Source organism: Pseudophryne corroboree, chromosome 2, assembly GCF_028390025.1.
Source record: "Pseudophryne corroboree isolate aPseCor3 chromosome 2, aPseCor3.hap2, whole genome shotgun sequence".
Lineage (NCBI taxonomy): Eukaryota > Metazoa > Chordata > Amphibia > Anura > Myobatrachidae > Pseudophryne > Pseudophryne corroboree.
The window spans coordinates 703,170,859-703,190,452 of NC_086445.1; the positions used below are offsets into that span (position 1 = coordinate 703,170,859).

Sequence of the window (19,594 nt, forward strand, 5' to 3'; positions counted from 1 at the left end):
TTGGAAATAACTACTTTCCTATCAGGGGAATCCCACGCTTTTTCACATAATTCATTTAATTCATGTGAAGGGGGAAAAGTCACTTCTTGCTTTTTCTCCCCATACATATAAACTAGTGATGTGCACCGGACATTTTTCGGGTTTTGTGTTTTGGTTTTGGATTCGGTTCCGCGGCCGTGTTTTGGATTCGGACTCGTTTTGGCAAAACCTCACCGAAAAATTTTTGTCGGATTCGGGTGTGTTTTGGATTCGGGTGTTTTTTTTCAAAATACCCTAAAAAAACAGCTTAAATCATAGAATTTGGGGATCATTTTGATCCCATAGTATTATTAACCTCAATAACCATAATTTCCACTCATTTCCAGTCTATTCTGAACACCTCACACCTCACAATATTATTTTTAGTCCTAAAATTTGCACCGAGGTCGCTGGATGGCTAAGCTAAGCGACACAAGTGGCCGACACAAACACCTGGCCCATCTAGGAGAGGCACTGTAGTGTCAGGCATGATGGCACTTCAAAAAAATAGTCCCCAAACAGCACATGATGCAAAGAAAAAAAGAGGCGCACCAAGGTCGCTGTGTGACTAAGCTAAGCGACACAAGTGGCCGACACAAACACCTGGCCCATCTAGGAGTGGCACTGCAGTGTCAGGCAGGATGGCACTTCAAAGAAATTGTCCCCAAACAGCACATGATGCAAAGAAAAAAAGAGGTGCACCAAGGTCGCTGTGTGACTAAGCTAAGCGACACAAGTGGCCGACACAAAGACCTGGCCCATCTAGGAGTGGCACTGCAGTGTCAGGCAGGATGGCACTTCAAAAAATTGTCCCCAAACAGCACATGATGCAAAGAAAAATTAAAGAAAAAAGAGGTGCAAGATGGAATTGTCCTTGGGCCCTCCCACCCACCCTTATGTTGTATAAACAGGACATGCACACGTTAACGAACCCATCATTTCAGCGACAGGGTCTGCCACACGACTGTGACTGAAATGACTGGTTGGTTTGGGCCCCCACCAAAAAAAGAAGCAATCAATCTCTCCTTGCACAAACTGGCTCTACAGAGGCAAGATGTCCACCTCATCATCATCCTCCGATTCCTCACCCCTTTCACTGTGTACATCCCCCTCCTCACAGATTATGAATTCGTCCCCACTGGAATCCACCATCTCAGGTCCCTGTGTACTTTGTGGAGGCAATTGCTGGTGAATGTCTCCACGGAGGAATTGATTATAATTCATTTTGATGAACATCATCTTCTCCACATTTTCTGGAAGTAACCTCGTACGCCGATTGCTGACAAGGTGAGCGGCTGCACTAAACACTCTTTCTGAGTACACACTGGAGGGAGGGCAACTTAGGTAGAATAAAGCCAGTTTGTGCAAGGGCCTCCAAATTGCCTCTTTTTCCTGCCAGTATACGTACGGACTGTCTGACGTGCCTACTTGGATGCGGTCACTCATATAATCCTCCACCATTCTTTCAATGGTGAGAGAATCATATGAAGTGACAGTAGACGACATGTCAGTAATCGTTGGCAGGTCCTTCAGTCCGGACCAGATGTCAGCACTCGCTCCAGACTGCCCTGCATCACCGCCAGCGGGTGGGCTCGGAATTCTTAGCCTTTTCCTCGCACCCCCAGTTGCGGGAGAATGTGAAGGAGGAGATGTTGACGGGTCACGTTCCGCTTGACTTGACAATTTTCTCACCAGCAGGTCTTTGAACCTCTGCAGACTTGTGTCTGCCGGAAAGAGAGATACAACGTAGGTTTTAAATCTAGGATCGAGCACGGTGGCCAAAATGTAGTGCTCTGATTTCAACAGATTGACCACCCGTGAATCCTGGTTAAGCGAATTAAGGGCTCCATCCACAAGTCCTACATGCCTAGCGGAATCGCTCTGTTTTAGCTCCTCCTTCAATGTCTCCAGCTTCTTCTGCAAAAGCCTGATGAGGGGAATGACCTGACTCAGGCTGGCAGTGTCTGAACTGACTTCACGTGTGGCAAGTTCAAAGGGTTGCAGAACCTTGCACAACGTTGAAATCATTCTCCACTGCGCTTGAGTCAGGTGCATTCCCCCTCCTTTGCCTATATCGTGGCCAGATGTATAGGCTTGAATGGCCTTTTGCTGCTCCTCCATCCTCTGAAGCATATAAAGGGTTGAATTCCACCTCATTACCACCTCTTGCTTCAGATGATGGCAGGGCAGGTTCAGGATTGTTTGGTGGTGCTCCAGTCTTCTGTACGCAGTGGCTGAATGCCGAAAGTGGCCGCAATTCTTCGGGACACCGACAGCATCTCTTGCACGCCCCTGTCGTTTTTTAAATAATTCTGCACCACCAAATTCAATGTATGTGCAAAACATGGGACGTGCTGGAATTTGCCCAGATGTAATGCACGTACAATATTGCTGGTGTTGTCCGATGTCACAAATCCCCAGGAGAGTCCAATTGGGGTAAGCCATTCTGCGATGATCTTCCTCAGTTTCCGTAAGAGGTTGTCAGCTGTGTGCCTCTTCTGGAAAGCGGTGATACAAAGCGCAGCCTGCCTAGGAACGAGTTGGCGTTTGCGAGATGCTGCTACTGGTGCCGCCGCTGCTGTTCTTGCTGCGGGAGGCAATACATCTACCCAGTGGGCTGTCACAGTCATATAGTCCTGAGTATGCCCTGCTCCACTTGTCCATATGTCCGTGGTTAAGTGGACATTGGGTACAACTGCATTTTTTAGGACACTGGTGAGTCTTTTTCTGAGGTCTGTGTACATTTTCGGTATTGCCTGCCTAGAGAAATGGAACCTAGATGGTATTTGGTACCGGGGACACAGTACCTTAATCAAGTCTCTAGTTGCCTCTGAATTAACGGTGGATACCGGAACCACGTTTCTCACCGCCCAGGCTGCCATGGCCTGAGTTATCTGCTTTGCAGCAGGATGACTGCTGTGATATTTCATCTTCCTCGCAAAGGACTGTTGGACAGTCAATTGCTTACTGGAAGTAGTACAAGTGGTCTTCCGACTTCCCCTCTGGGATGACGATCGACTCCCAGCAGCTACAACAGCAGCGCCAGCAGCAGTAGGCGTTACACTCAAGGATGCATCGGAGGAATCCCAGGCAGGAGAGGACTCGTCAGACTTGCCAGTGACATGGCCTGCAGGACTATTTGCTTTCCTGGGTAAGGAGGAAATTGACACTGAGGGAGTTGGTGGTGTGGTTTGCAGGAGCTTGGTTACAAGAGGAAGGGATTTAGTGGTCAGTGGACTGCTTCCGCTGTCACCCAAAGTTTTTGAACTTGTCACTGACTTATGATGAATGCGCTGCAGGTGACGTATAAGGGAGGATGTTCCGAGGTGGTTAACGTCCTTACCCCTACTTATTACAGCTTGACAAAGGCAACACACGGCTTGACACCTGTTGTCCGCATTTGTGTTGAAATAATTCCACACCGAAGAGCTGATTTTTTTTGTATTTTGACCAGGCATGTCAATGGCCATATTCGTCCCACGGACAACAGGTATCTCCCCGAGTGCCTGACTTAAACAAACCACCTCACCATCAGAATCCCCCTTGTCAATTTCCTCCCCAGCGCCAGCAACACCCATATCCTCATCCTGGTGTACTTCAACAGTGACATCTTCAATTTGACTATCAGGAACTGGACTGCGGGTGCTCCTTCCAGCACTTGCAGGGGGCGTGCAAATGGTGGAAGGCGCAAGCTCTTCCCGTCCAGTGTTGGGAAGGTCAGGCATCGCAACCGACACAATTGGACTCTCCTTGGGTATTTGTGATTTAGAAGAACGCACAGTTCTTTGCTGTGCTTTTGCCAGCTTAAGTCTTTTCATTTTTCTAGCGAGAGGATGAGTGCTTCCATCCTCATGTGAAGCTGAACCACTAGCCATGAACATAGGCCAGGGACTCAGCCGTTCCTTGCCACTCCGTGTCGTAAATGGCATATTGGCAAGTTTACGCTTCTCCTCAGACGCTTTTAATTTTGATTTTTGGGTGATTTTACTGAACTTTTGTTTTTTGGATTTTACATGCTCTCTACTATGACATTGGGCATCGGCCTTGGCAGACGACGTTGATGGCATTTCATCGTCTCGGCCATGACTAGTGGCAGCAGCTTCAGCACGAGGTGGAAGTGGATCTTGATCTTTCCCTATTTTAACCTCCACATTTTTGTTCTCCATATTTTAATGTGTGGAATTATATGCCAGTATCAATAGCAATGGCCTACTACTATATATACTGCGCACAACTAAAATGCAGAGGTATAGAATGTAGATGGATAGTATACTTAATGACGACACAGAGGTAGGTACAGCAGTGGCCTTCCGTACCGTACTGCTATATATAGTATACTGGTGGTCACTGTGTCAGCAAACTGCAAAACTAAAATGCACCACAGGTATAGAATGTAGATGGATAGTATACTTAATGACGACACAGAGGTAGGTACAGCAGTGGCCTTCCATACCGTACTGCTATATATAGTATACTGGTGGTCACTGTGTCAGCAAACTGCAAAACTAAAATGCACCACAGGTATAGAATGTAGATGGATAGTATACTTAATGACGACACAGAGGTAGGTACAGCAGTGGCCTTTCGTACCGTACTGCTATATATAGTATACTGGTGGTCACTGTGTCAGCAAAACTCTGCACTGTACTCCTCCTATATAATATTATACTGGTGGTCCCGACTCCCCAGTCCCCACAATAAAGCAGCACACTGAGCACAGATATGGAGTGTTTTTCAGGCAGACAACGTATAATGGTGGTCACTGTCAGCAAAACTCTGCACTGTACTCCTCCTATATAATATTAATTATACTGGTGGTCCCCAGTCCCCACATTAAAATAAAGCAGCACACTGAGCACAGATATGGAGTGTTTTTCAGGCAGACAACGTATACTGGTGGTCACTGTCAGCAAAACTCTGCACTGTACTCCTGCTATATAATACAGCTGCTCTCCAGTCCCCACAATTAAGCAGTGTGAGCACAGATATATATGCAGCACACTGAGCACAGATATGGAGCGTTTTTTTCAGGCAGAGAACGGATAACTGGTGGTCACTGATCAGCAAAACTCTGCACTGTACTCCTCCTATATTATACAGCTGCTCCCCAGTCCTCCCCACAATGAATTAAGCAATAATGCACAATCAAATTCAACAATAACGCAGAGGACACCAGCCACTTCCTCTCCCTAACATTTGCAATGCACGAGTGAAAATGGCGGCGACGCGCGGCTGCTTATATAGAATCCGAATCTTGTGAGAATCCGACAGCGGGATGATGACGTTCAGGCGCGCTCGGGTTACCCGAGCCATACGGGAGAATCCAGGTATGGCTCGGACCCGTGTAAAAAGGGTGAAGTTCGGGGGGGTTCGGTTTCCGAGAAACCGAACCCGCTCATCACTAATATAGACCCTCTTGTCAGGGACAGGGTTTTCTTCTGATATGTGCAATATATCCTTCATTGCTATAATCATGTAGCGGATGGCTTTAGTCATTTTAGGCTGCAACTCATTTAACACCTTCCACATATCCATCCAATCAGGTGTCGGCACCGTCGGCGGCGACACCTCATTCATCTGCACTTGTTCTGCCTCCACATATCCTTCCTCATCAAACATGTCGACACTGACGTACCGACACACCGCACACACACAGGGAATGCTCTGACTGAGGACAGGACCCCACAAAGGCTTTTGGGGAGACAGAGAGAGAGTATGCCAGCACACACCCCAGCGCTATATAACCTAGGGATACACTGTAACTTAGTGATTACCCAGTAGCTGCTGTTTGTGAACGTTTGCGCCTAAATTTATGTGCCCCCCCTCTCTTTTTTTACCCCTTTTGCACCTGGATACTGCAGGGGAGAGCCTGGGCAGCGTCTTTCCAGCGGAGCTGTGAAGAGAAAATGGCGCTGGTGTGCTGAGGAAGAAGGCCCCGCCCCCTCAGCGGCGGGCTTCTGTCCCGCTTCTATGTGTAACAAATGGCGGGGGCTCGAACATATATCCAGTGCCTGACTGGATATATGTATTATTTTGACAAAAGGTACCTTAATTGCTGCCCAGGGCGCCCCCCCCTGCGCCCTGCACCCTACAGTGACCGGAGTGTGCGGGTGTGCTGCGGGAGCAATGGCGAACAGCTGCCGTGCTGTGTGCTACCTTAAGTGAAGACAGGAGTCTTCTGCCGCCGATTTCGATGTCTTCATGCTTCTGCTGCTTCTGTACTTCTGGCTCTGCGAGGGGGACGGCGGCGCGGTTCCGGGAACGGACGATCAAGGTTAGGTACCTGTGTTCGATCCCTCTGGAGCTAATGGTGTCCAGTAGCCTAAGAAGCGCAACCTAGCCGCAGTTAGTAGGTTTGCTTCTCTCCCCTCAGTCCCACGTAGCAGAGAGTCTGTTGCCAGCAGAAGCTCTCTGAAAATAAAAAACCTAAACTAAAATACTTTCTTCTTAGCAAGCTCAGCAGAGCCCACTAAAAGCACCCAGCTCTGGCCGGGCACAGATTCTAACTGAGGTCTGGAGGAGGGGCATAGAGGGAGGAGCCAGTGCACACCAGGTAGTACTAAATCTTTCTTTAGAGTGCCCAGTCTCCTGCGGAGCCCGTCTATTCCCCATGGTCCTTACGGAGTCCCCAGCATCCACTAGGACGTTAGAGAAAATGGCGCTGGTGAGTGCTGAGGAAGAAGCCCCGCCCCCTCAGCGGCGGGCTTCTGTCCCGCGATTTTGTGTAAAATAATGGCGGGGGCTCATGCATATATACAGTGCCCAACTGTATATATGCCACTTTGCCAAGAGGTCTCTAATTGCTGCCCAGAGCGCCCCCCCGTGCGCCCTGCATCTTACAGTGACCGGAGTGTGTGGGTTTAATGTGGGAGCAATGGCGCACAGCTGCAGTGCTGTGCGCTACCTCATATGAAGACTGGAGTCTTCTGCCGCCGCTTTTGAAGTCTTCTTGCTTCTCATGCCGGCTTCTGGCTCTGCGAGGGGGACGGCGGCGCGGCTCCGGGATTGGACTACCAAGGGTGCGTTCCTGTGTTCGATCCCTCTGGAGCTAATGGTGTCCAATAGCCTAAGAAGCATGACCTATCCACAGTGAGTAGGGCTGCTTCTCTCCCCTCAGTCCCACGTAGCAGAGAGTCTGTTGCCAGCAGATCTCTCTGAAAATAAAAAAATCATAACAAAATACTTTCTATCTAGCAAGCTCAGGAGAGCTCACTAAGGTGCATCCAGCTCGTCCGGGCACAGATTCAAATGTGAGGTCTGGAGGAGGGACATAGAGGGAGGAGCCAGTGCACACCAGTATTCCTAATTCTTTCTTAAAGTGCCCTGTCTCCTGCGGAGCCCGTCTATTCCCCATGGTCCTTACGGAGTCCCCAGCATCCACTAGGACTTTAGAGAAATAATATTTTTCCCCTGCAGCTGAGGCGTCCATAAGGACTTCCTCATACTGCACATGAACAAGCCACCGCCAGAGTACTGATACCCCTGCCAGCACTGTACTGGGCAGCCCGGCTTGTATGAGTGCAGCACTGCCTGGCTGGTGAAGGCAGCGCTGCAGCCATGGCAGCTCCCCGCCGACACGCTAATTTATGTGTCGTGGCCGCTTCCCCAATCAGCATGTTATTTAGCGGCAGTCCCACATAAATAAGTGAAGCTCCCCCCTCTGTCCCCCGCCACCGGGGCTGCCAGGCAGCAGAGATTAAATTCAGTGTGGCACCCTCCTGCCCTCACCGGCCTATTAGCACAGGGGATGCCCGGCCGCAGATATCGCTCTGCAGCCACGGACCCCCTACCCCTACTGCACAAGCTGCAATGTAAACGGTAACTTGTGCTGAGATTCGGAAGCTGTTCCTCATCTCAGGATGGCGAACAGTTTCACAGCCAAATTTCGTAAAAAATGCTTTTCCAGAGTTTGATGAATGTCACAATTTCTACATCTCCTGCGGAGTGTAGAAATTGTAACATTTAAGTGATAATGAATATGTCCCTAAAGCCGGTACGATGTAGCGCTGTGTATAACCTGACTCCAAGAGGAGGTATACAGGGAGACCAAACCCAGCATTCATGGAGACCTGAAGAGACTCTAAAATGGCTGCCCAGTGTCTTTGAGAGGAAGAGGGGGGAAGGAGGAGCACCCCAGTGTGGGAATACCTCAGCGGAATGGCGCTGTGGGCAAGAAGTGCTGCCTCCCTTTGCTGACATCCAGGCCCAGCACATACCGCTCAGCAATGGGATGCAGTGCAGGTAGGCCGCCAGCGCCATGGGGTAGAGGCGCTCTACCCGCTCTGCAACCCTGTGCTGAGTTCCCCTGCCCTGCTGATGCCGGCTGCTGTGCCTGTCAAACTCTATGACAGGCAGCGGCGCCGGCATCATGAAGCCTCCTCTCCTCCTCCCCTCCTCCCCTGTCAAAGACTCGGTGTGCTGGGCGGATCTAAAGGAGGTGGAGCTTCACGGGACCATGCTGCAGCCTGCATCACAGGAGGACGAGTTTCCATTCTTTTTTAATGTAAGTGGCTGGAAAGAGTGTGTGTGTGTGTGTGTGTGTGTGTGTGTGTGTGTGTGTGTGTGTGTGTGTGTGTGTGTGTGTGTGTGTGTGTGTGTGTGTGTGACTGTATGTATGTACAGGGGGGGTCATTCCAACCCGATCGCATGCTGCACTTCTTCGGAGCGGTGCGATCGGGTCAGAACTGCGCAAGGGCGGCAGCTGCATTGCGCAGGCGCGTCGTTGCCACGCCGGGCAGCGACGACATGAACAAAGAAAGCGGTTGCAGCGGCGACCGTAAGAAGATTGACAGGAGGAAGGCGATCCGGGACATCAACTGACCATTTTGTGGGAGTGGTTCGGCGAACGCAGGCGTGTCCAGGCATTTGGAGGGTGGATGTCTGATGTCAATTCCGGGACCTGCAACGCTGGATTGATCGCACAGGGTAAGTAACTATTGGTCTAGTTCTGCACAAAACTTTTTTTTGCATAGCAGGGCTGCACAAGGGTTCACAGCCTTGCAATGCAAATAATACCTCCCCCACAGGCGGCGTCGAGTTGATCGCGCGGGCAGCAAAAAGTTGCTACGTGCGATCAACTCGGAATGACCCCCAGTATGTACATGTGTGTGTATGTATATGTGTATGTGGTGTATGTGTGACTGTGCAGCATAATGTGTGTAAGCGTTACTGCTGCAGGGGGCGTTACGTGTGTAAGCGTCATTGGTACAGGGGACGTTGCGTGTATAAGCGTCACTGGTACGGGGGGCATTGCGTGTGTAAGCGTCACTGGTACAGGGGGTGTTGCGTGTGTAAGCGTCACTCATACAGGGGGCTTTGCGTGTGTAAGCGACACTTTTAAAGGGGGAGTTGCGTGTGTAATCGTCACTGGTACAGGGGGCGTTACATGTGTAAGCGTCACTGGTACAGGGGGTGTTACGTGTGTAAGCGTCACTGGTACAGGGGGCGTTGCGTGTGTAAGCGTCACTGGTACAGGGGGTGTTACGTGTGTAAGCGTCACTGGTACAGGGGGCGTTGCGTGTGTAAGCGTCACTGGTAAAGGGGGTGTTGCGTGTCTAAGCGTCACTGGTACAGGGGGCGTTACATGTGCAAGCGTCACTGCTATAGGGTGCGTTACTTGTCTTAGCGTAACTGCTGCAGGGTGCATTACGCGTGTAAGCGTCACTGCATCTTGTCTAAGCGTCACTGGTACAGGGTGCTTTACGTGTGTAAGTGCCACTGCTGCAGGGGGCATAACGTGTGTAAGCGCCACTGCTTCAGGGGTGTTACGTGTGTAAGCGTCACTGCGTCTTGTATAAGCGTCACTGGTACAGGGGGGCATTATGTGTGTAAGCATCACTACTGCAGGGGGCGTTACGTGTGTAAGTCCCACTACTAAATGGAGCATTATGTGTATAAGCATTATGTGCGCTGTCCTTTTGTAAAGTACGGGAGTGCGCAAATTTATAGTTTGCAGGCAGAGCCGGCCCTAACCAATATGATGCCCTAGGCAAGATTTTGGCTGGTGCCCCCTAGCACCACCGCTAGTTCCGCCTCTGACCCTGCACCCCTTTCCCAGCACCATCACCCCCCACCCATAGCAGTCCTTTTTTTGTTTTCCTACCCCCTGTAACTTAAATAAGAACAGTGTGCACATTTGGCCTTACACATATGCCGCACATTATTAGTGCCCTTATACACATAATGACACACACAGTGCCCCTTACACATATGTTATACATTATTAATGCCCTTATACACATAATGACACACACAGTGCCCCTTACACATATGTTACACATTATTAATGCCCTTATACACATAATGACACATGTAGTTCCCAGCGTGAGTCAACTGGCAGCTCTGCTAACGTCGGGTGCCTATTTTTTTATGAAAATGCATCTTATTTGCATTGCTATGTGGCTAGGATACACAAGCAGCTTCTGCTGATTAAAATGATATGCGGCATGCCTATATACTGTGTGCGACTGTGGCTGTATCTGCGTACAAAATGCTACACACAGAATATAGGCATGCCGCATATCATTTTAATCAGCAGAAGCTGCTGATGCCCCTAGGCATACCAGATGCCCTAGGCAATTGCCTAGTTTGCCTATACCTAGGGTCGGCTCTGTTTGCAGGGGGGCGCCGAACACCCTAGCACCGGCCCTGCTGACATCCACCAACAGTTTCCTGGCTTTCAATAACAGTCTCTCAGCACCTTTAAGATTAGCCCTGGTGGTCTAGTGAAGCTCAAGGTCACGCAATGGTCTGGGTCTACGTCAGCACCGCCGGTCTATTTCCCGAGATTGACAGTATAGGACAGCAGCGATCGCAAACCCACCTTACCTGTCCCCCATGTGTCCGGTTTGCAGTCCTGGGTGTCCCATAGTGCCCCTGCCAGAAGAAGGCAGCAGGTCCCGCTGAAATCTCCAAGCAGTGGCTGGCATTGCGGCACCGGTGGCTGGTGTCCAAGGGACTGCCTAGCGCTGCTTGCTCAGTTGTAATAAATAAACTAGTTGAAAATAAAAGTGAAAAGTGAAAAACAGAAAGTTTGGCCTGCAGCATGTAGCCCCACTGTCAGCATGGTGTCCAGCTCTTACTATCATCAAAACATGACTGAAGAGCCTGAGCTGTGGGCGGGGTATGAGGGAAGAGGAACCCAGTGCATCCTGGGAGGCTGAAAGCTTTGCTGTTCGGTGCCTGAATCCTGGTCTCAAACAAACATTCCCGAAGGTTAACCCTGTGGAGACCATGGACCCTAAAGAAGAAATATTAAATTAAGTAAATTGTGCCTACCTGTCATTCTTAGGTTCACTCATGTGGTGGTATACAGTTATGCTTCTGATTGTCCACAGTTTATGATTGCCAGCCACTAGCACTGGTTTTGCCTATCACTTTGACGATAAATAAGTAAATAAATTAAATATGGCATACCGGCACTTCAAGCGCTGCACTTTTTTCAGCAGCCGCATCCTGATCACTGTGACCAGCAGTCCACAGCACCCCCCTTCCCAACCAGTGGCTGCAGAGCAGGCACTCCCACCTCCTCCCCAACCCAGGGCTGCAGAGAAGGTGGCCCGCGGCACCCCCCTCCCCACCCGGCAACTGCAGAGCTGGAGTGAGAATGCAGCTGCAGGAATGAGAGGTGACTGCGGGAGGACTGGAGGAGCCGCCAAGCTGCAGTGCTGAGAGAACTCAAAAAGATATCAAGAAATCACTGGAAGGGAGGTAGCAGAAAATACAAAAACCACTCAGATTGGGGTTGGGTGGGAACGTATTGCCATAATAATTAGTTGGTGGGGAGTTGGATGCAAAAATGTATATATAATTAAAAAGATGGGCACAATAATGTGTTTTCAGATGGGGAAAGATGCACAATAATGGGTATGGAAAAGGGTCTGAGGAAGGTAACAAAGGGATGAGGAAGATAACGAGGGTTGAGGTCAGTGATATTGGGGCAGACGAATGTGCTGAAGGGTGGAGGAAAGTATTGAGGGGGCTGAGGCAGGTAATGAAGGGTGAGGACGGTGGTGAGAAGCAGAAGAATGTGCTGAGGGGCTGAGGAAAGTAATGAGGGAGCTGGGGAATATACTGAGGGGTGAGGATGGTGATGAGGGGCTGAGGAAGGTAACAAGGGGATGAGGAAGATAACGAGGGATGAGGTCAGTGATATTGGGGCAGAGGAATGTGCTGAGGGGCTGAGGAAAGTAATGAGGTAACTGAGGAAGGTAATGAGGGGTGAGGATGATGATGAATGGCTGTGGAAGGTAATGATGGGGCTGAGAAAGGTGATGAAGGTCACGAGGGGCTTAGGGAAGTTATGAGGGGCTGAGAAAGGTAAAGAGTGCTGAGGAAGGTAATGATGGCTGAGTACAGTGTTGAGGGGCAGATGAAGTGGTGGTGAGGTAGTGTAAGTAATGAAGAACTCACCACTAGAGATAAGTGGGTTCGGTTCGTCGAGATCCGAAACCCCCCCGAACTTCACCTATTTTACACGGGTCCGAGGCATCCTCGGATCTTCCCGCCTTGCTCGGTTAACCCGAACGCGGCCGAACGTCATCATCCCGCTGTCGGATTCTCGCGAGATTCGGATTCTATATAAAGAGCCGCGCGTCGCCGCCATTTTCACTCGTGCATTGGAGATTGAACGGAGAGGACGTGGCTGTGTTCTCTGCCTGAAAAGCTCCATATCTGTGCTCTGTGTGCTGCAAATATCTGTGCTCAGTGTGCTGCAAATATCTGTGCTCAGTGTGCTGCAAATATCTGTGCTCAGTGTGCTGCATTTTGGTGACCAACAGTATATAGTTGTACAGTACAGTAGGCCATTGCTGTATCTTGCAGCTCTGTGTCACTGCAATTATCCATTCCATATCTGTGCTGCATTTTTGTGAGCAGTATATATAGTAGTACAGTGCAGCATTTTGGTGACCAACAGTATATAGTTGTACAGTACAGTAGGCCATTGCTGTATCTTGCAGCTCTGTGTCACTGCAAGTATCCATTCAATATCTGTGCTGCATTTTTGTGAGCAGTATATATAGTAGTACAGTGCAGCATTTTGGTGACCAACAGTATATAGTTGTACAGTACAGTAGGCCATTGCTGTATCTTGCAGCTCTGTGTCACTGCAAGTATCCATTCCATATCTGTGCTGCATTTTTGTGAGTAGTATATATAGTAGTACAGTGCAGCATTTTGGTGACCAACAGTATATAGTTGTACAGTACAGTAGGCCATTGCCATTGAAGTAGGACGCTTTTTCACATTAACATGAGTGACAGCGGATGAATCAGTATCACCCAATAGTATTAGGTGGCATGTACAATGAAACGAACGGTAACCAATCACCACAATCAAGCAAGCATATAAATGACTCTAGGACTTAAGGCATGTAATCCTAGAAAAAGGCAGATTGCTGAAACGCGTTGGATGACTTGTCTCACTACACATTGAACATTGAACTTTACAGACATCCCTCCCCGGCTGGAGAGAGGGACCTCCGTACAACAGGGGCCGAACGAGTACTCCGCTCACGTGACACATCACGCGAGCGTCAAAGCAGGAAGTCACAGACGGGACCCGCTGAAGCAGGAACGCGGCGGCCACAGGCCAAACACGGGGACCGAGACGGACTGGACAAGCAAGGACACCGGAGGACTCGGGAACGGAAGCTGAGCCGGCACAGGCGCGCGGAACGCACCCCCGGCGGTAAGTGTGAGAACCAAGCCCGTACCCCCGTTTCTTCTAGCGGTGCACACATTGAGGTTGACAGGCGGGGCGCCGCAACTAGTCATATACCTCACACACATTGACGCTTATTCAGATTCAGAGTTACATAGGATTCATCACTCCTATGGTAAAGGTGAGCCTCCCCCGGCTCACCTAACTCAATGTCCCGGCGCTGCAGGGAGATGCCGGGCGGCCGCTGTTATCAGCGGCGCCCGGCTCTCCCCGCACAGCGGCAGCCGGAGGCAGGAGCTCAGTACTGAGCTCCTGCCTCCGGCTCTGTCAGTACGCGCTATGGGAGAGACGTCATGACGCCTCTCCCATAGTGCAGAGGAGCGGGCGCCAGGAGAAGACTGCGGCGGGAGCGGGGCTTGGTAAGTATGGTGCCTCTCTCTCCCCCCCTCCCATATGTGCACTACTAGCGGCGCTGTTATTGGGGGTCTATACTACTGGGGGCAAACTACTGGGGGGCTATACTACAGAGGGGCAAACTACTGGGGGGCTATACTACAGAGGGGCAAACTACTGGGGGGCTATACTACAGAGGGGCAAACTACTGGGGGGCTATACTACAGAGGGGCAAACTACTGGGGGGGCTATACTACAGAGGATCAAATGACTGGGGGGCTATACTACAGAGGCAAACTACTGGGGGCTTTACTACTGGGTCAAACTACAGAGGGGCAAACTACTGGGGGGCTTTAATACTGGGGACAAACTACAAAGGGGCAAACTACTGGGGGGCTTTACTACTGGGGGCATTACTACAAGGGGGCAAACTACAGGGGGGCTGGGGCAAACTACTGGGGGCATTACTAACGGGGCTAAACTACATGGGGCAAAACTACTGGGGCCATTACCACTGGGAGGCTAAACTAAAGGGGGGGGGGGGAGTAAATTACTGGGGTCATAACTCCAGGGGCATTACCAGTGGGGGCATGACTACTGGGGCTAAACTACACGGGGCTAAACGACTGGGGGCATTACTACAGGCAACATTACTACTGGGGGCAATACTACACAGGGGCATTACCATTAAGGGCATTACTGATGGGGTGCACTGCTAATGAGGGCATTGTAAAGGGGACACTTCATAAGGGGCACCACTCTTGGGGACATAAGGGGCACTACTATTGCGGGTATTGCATAAGGGGCACTACTATTGCGGGTATTGCATAAGGGGCACTACTACTGTGGGCATAGTATAAAGGGTGCTACTGCTGTGGGCATTACTGTATGGGCTGACAAAGAAGCTGAGCTCCTGGTCCGCCCTCTGTCGCTCCGCCCCTACCATCGCCGCCGCACTGGGAGCCCTGGTTCCAGACTCCCAGCTGCAGCGGATCTGGGACCAGGCTGGCTTTATAATCCCTGCCACCGCATCGCGCTCCTGTGACTGCGGTGCTACTAGTTCAAATCTGTCGCTGATTGGCTGATGGTCCGCAGCAGTTTTGAAATATTAGCACCGTGGTCACAGGAGCTCGATGCGGCGGCAGGGATAATAAAGCCAGCCTGGTTCCCGATCCACTGCAGCCGCCCTCAGCCTCCTCTGCCGCCCCGCCCTCGGACCTCTGCATGCCCACAGCCTCCTCCTCCGCACTATCTCCGAGGCCCACAGCCTTCTCCACTCCACGCCTACCACAGCCTACTCATCCACAGCACCGCAGACCACCGCCGCTGCTAAACAGGTAATCTTACCCTGCTGCCTTTCTCTCTCTCTAGTGCCTACTGTATGCCCCTGCTGTCACTCTCCATGTCCCTGCTGTCACTTTGCATGTCCCTGCTGTCATTTTCCATGTCCCTGCTGTCACTCTCCCTGTCACTCTGTCACTCTATAATGTGAATTTCGGCTCATTCTGTATGCTATAATGTGAATGGCGGCTCATACCGTGTGCTATAATGTGAATTTAGGCGCATACCGTGTGCTATAATGTGAATTTCGGCTCATACTGTGTGCTATAATGTGAATTTCGGCTCATACCATGTGCTGTAATGTGAATTTCGGCTCATACCATGTGCTGTAATGTGAATTTCGGCTCATACCATGTGCTATAATGTGAATTTCGGCTTATACTGTGTGGTGTAATGTGAATTTGGCTCATACTGTGTGGTGTAATGTGAATCTCGGCTCATACTGTGTGGTATAATGTGAATTTCGGCTCATACTGTGTGCTATAATGTGAAAGGGGTCCTGTTATTGTGGTGTATAAGGGGTATATGGTGTGATAAACTACTCTGAAGGGCACACCCCCTTTTGCGTGGCCATGCCCCCTTTTCAGGAGCGCGCACGCCATCGGCACGCACATAATTACAACCTTCACTTTTCCATACCCCCACTTCAAAATTTACACTTGGGTGCTACTACTGTGGGCATTATTACTATTGTGTGACCACACCCCTTTCTTTTTGAGACCACACCCCTTTATTACATGGGCGCCGTGGGGAGGGGGGTGAGTTCCACCACCTCTCTAGGACCACTTTAAGCACTGGTGCTCAGTATAATCAGTGATTGATCAGTATGATCAGTTCTCAGTATAATCAGTGCGCTGTTAGACGTGCGTCCGTTTTCCGCCATTAATGCATTGGGATTTAGACAATTGATGAAGTTATTGTGTCCCCGGTACAAAATCCCATCTAGATTCCGCTTCACTAGGCAGGCGATAGCGACATTTTACCAATGAATATCAGTGATTTATAATTAATTATTAATTACAGTGATCTTGCCAAATGATTCCAATGATTTTGTCATTTTCTTCCAGTGATTTGGACCAATAATACCATTGATTAGAACAAATAATTCCTGTGATTTTGTCATTTTCTACCAGTGATTTGGATCAATAATACCATTGATTCGAACGAATAATTCCAGTGATTTTGTCATTTTCTTCCAGTGATTTGGACCAATAATACCATTGATTAGAACAAATAATTCCTGTGATTTTGTCATTTTCTACCAGTGATTTGGACCAATAATACCATTGATTAGAACAAATCATTTCTGTGATATTGAGGTGTTTGTGTCGCTTAGCTTACACAGACCACAGTGCACCTATTTTCTCTTTTCTTTGCATCATGTGCTGTTTGGGGCCAATTTTTTTAAGTGCCATCCTGTCTGACACTGCAGTGCCACTCCTAGATGGGCCAGGTGTTTGTGCCGGCCACTTGGGTCGCTTAGCTTAGTCATCCAGTGACCTCGGTGCAAATTTTAGGATTAAAAATAATATTGTGAGGTGTGAGGTGTTCAGAATAGACTGTAAATGAGTGGAAATTATGGTTATTGAGGTTAATAATACTATAGGATCAAAATTACCCCCAAATTCTATGATTTAAGCTGTTTTTGAGGGGGTTTTGAAAAAAAACACCCGAATCCAAAACACACCAGAATCCGACAAAAAAATTTCAGGGAGGTTTTGCCAAAACGCGTCCGAATCCAAAACACGGCCGCGGAACCGAATCCAAAACACAAAACCAGAAAAATTTCCGGTGCACATCTCTACTCACCACCCAAGACTGTCTCACCGCCCCAGTACTCCTGACAGTGAACACTAAATCCTCTTAAATTTTCCATACCCCCTCTTCAAAATTCCCACTTCAACCACTGGTCTTGGACCACCAACCTAAGGCATCCCTGCAAGAGCTTTGTGGCACCTCAAGCCAGAAGGCACACAGTTTGGGAACCACTGCCCTAGTGTGTTTTTGTAATTGTGAAATAAATATATGAAAATAGAATAACACGCCTCTATATAACACAACTTTTTATATTGGTGACATAAAAACTATTCATTTTATGTTTATTGATAAGTATGTGTTTGTTTTATACAGCCATTCAGTGTCTGGACCCATCTGTACCCCATGCAAGGAAGTTATCTGGAATTTTAGGCCCATACTTTTTGAATTCCGCTGTGAAATTTGCTTGTTCTCCAGGATATGTGTTGAATGGATCTGACATTGTAAAATGTAACATAAATAGTCAGTGGGAGCCTGAGCTGCCAACATGTACTGGTAAGTAGTCATTTTACAGTATATCAACACACACAAAAAGAAAAGTGAAAACTTACATTATATTCAGAGGCGTTGGAATGGGGGGGGGGGGGCAAGGGGGCAGCATGCACCCCCCCAAAAAAACATATCAGAGGCGCAGGCGCTGGGGAGGGGAAGCGCTTACCCCCAGATCACCGCAGAGACTCTGACTTCAAGACTCCCGCGCCACAACATGCTGCCCCATGTCCTGTCCAGCCGGCTCTTCACAGATGCATTACTGGGAGGAGGCGGGGATGTCCCAGCAGGCTCAGCATGGCCACAACTCTTCCCAGTAATGCATCTGAGAGCCGGTTAGGACAGGACACAGGGCTGCATGCTGCGGCACCGGAGTTCTGAAGTCAAAGTCTCCACGGTGATCTGGGGTTAAGCACTCCCCGCATGGGGATTGGTGGGGGTAATCGTGGGGGGGGGGGAGTGCCAAAATGTATTTTTATCTACGCCCCCCCATCAACTACAACACATGCTGACGTTTTTGAATATATTATAGGATTATACAAAGTGTCATAAATGCACTGTAACTACTGAAAATTGGCACACTGTCTCATACCATAAGATATGCAGATGTTCTGTAATGGTGGACTTCATAGCTGGCAATATATTGTACAGGTTGATAAATAAAGTAACTACCAGCAATACGATCAAACAGAACCTCTAAACCATTTGTGCATTATGTACTTATTTCCCTGCTACTTCTTTTTGTTTTGTTTTTATTGCGCATGCACTTCACTTCATGATGTGTTTCTTTTACACTGGTGCCTCCGCTGCCTTTTGTACTTGCAGCTCCCTTGATAAAATAAAGTAAAGGGGTGTCAATGTAAAATGGGCCCCCTAGATAGCCACCTAACAGGTGCGTTAGATTGCATTGTGGATTTGCTTATTGTTTATCATATGAATTTAACGGTCACAATGCCAACTGATACAGACGGTGAGTATTAGGGTTAGGTTTAGGGTTATGCTGTGGGAGGGGACTGTTAGGGTTAGGGAATGGCTTGTTAGGCTGCTGAAGGGGAAGTTCAGGTTAGGCTGCGGAGAGGTGGGTTAGGGTCAGAATACTTACCGGATTCCGTCAGCATTGTGACCATAGGGATTCTGTTGCCAGAATTGTGACTGTCCGGCTCCTGAAAGCCAGGATAGCACACCCAACCCATATTTAGAGCGTTATCACTCATCCTATTGTATTCCTGGCAGTGTGCATTTCTAGCCACCGCTCAGTAGCCACCATGGAATGCCCATCACTTTTCCACAACATTTCTGATACCGCATGTGTCTCAAATAATATATACTATACAGTGGCGGATTTTGCCTATGGGCTGGAGGACTGCAGCCCCCCCCATGTAAAATCCGTCACTTCAGCACAGATTCTGTGAAGCCAGATGCAGTTCATGAGACTGCAATGGCTTCACTGTGACTGGCAGTGACTTCCTACTGGAAGTCCTACCTGCCAGTCAGAGCACTGCAGGCATTCCTATTGGGAGGTTAAGAAAAGGGTTGATATACTCTTGGAAATGTGCGCCAAAAATTGGGGTGTCACCGTACAGTACAAAATGTGGTATGAAGAGATGGCACAGTTTTGGGCGCTAGTCTTCTAGAATATATACATCATGTATAAGAAAGAGAAAAGAAGAAAGAAAATCAATACGTTCCTTTGATGTTGATTATTGATTTCTGTGTACTTTTTACATTCTTCTTCTTCACTCATTTCCAGTGTTCATATAACATGTGGAAAAATGTTATAAAAAAGACAATGTGTAATATTGTTTTTGTGAAACAAATAACTGTGATGAAAGGGATATTTCTCTAACGTCCTAGAGGATGCTAGGGACTTCGTAAG

At 49.0% G+C, this 19,594-nt stretch overlaps 1 protein-coding gene across 7 annotated transcripts in view; it reads left to right on the forward strand.

Annotated features, from left to right (window-relative positions):
* The window catches only part of LOC135045518 (complement receptor type 1-like), a 537,897-nt gene that overhangs the window by 302,972 nt on the left and 215,331 nt on the right, over positions 1–19,594 (forward strand). For all 7 annotated transcript variants that reach the window (XM_063955306.1, XM_063955305.1, XM_063955309.1 and 4 more), the window contains one exon: positions 17,545–17,724. In XM_063955306.1, the coding sequence (XP_063811376.1) occupies positions 17,545–17,724 (180 nt within the window). The remainder of the gene's footprint in view (positions 1–17,544; positions 17,725–19,594) is intronic.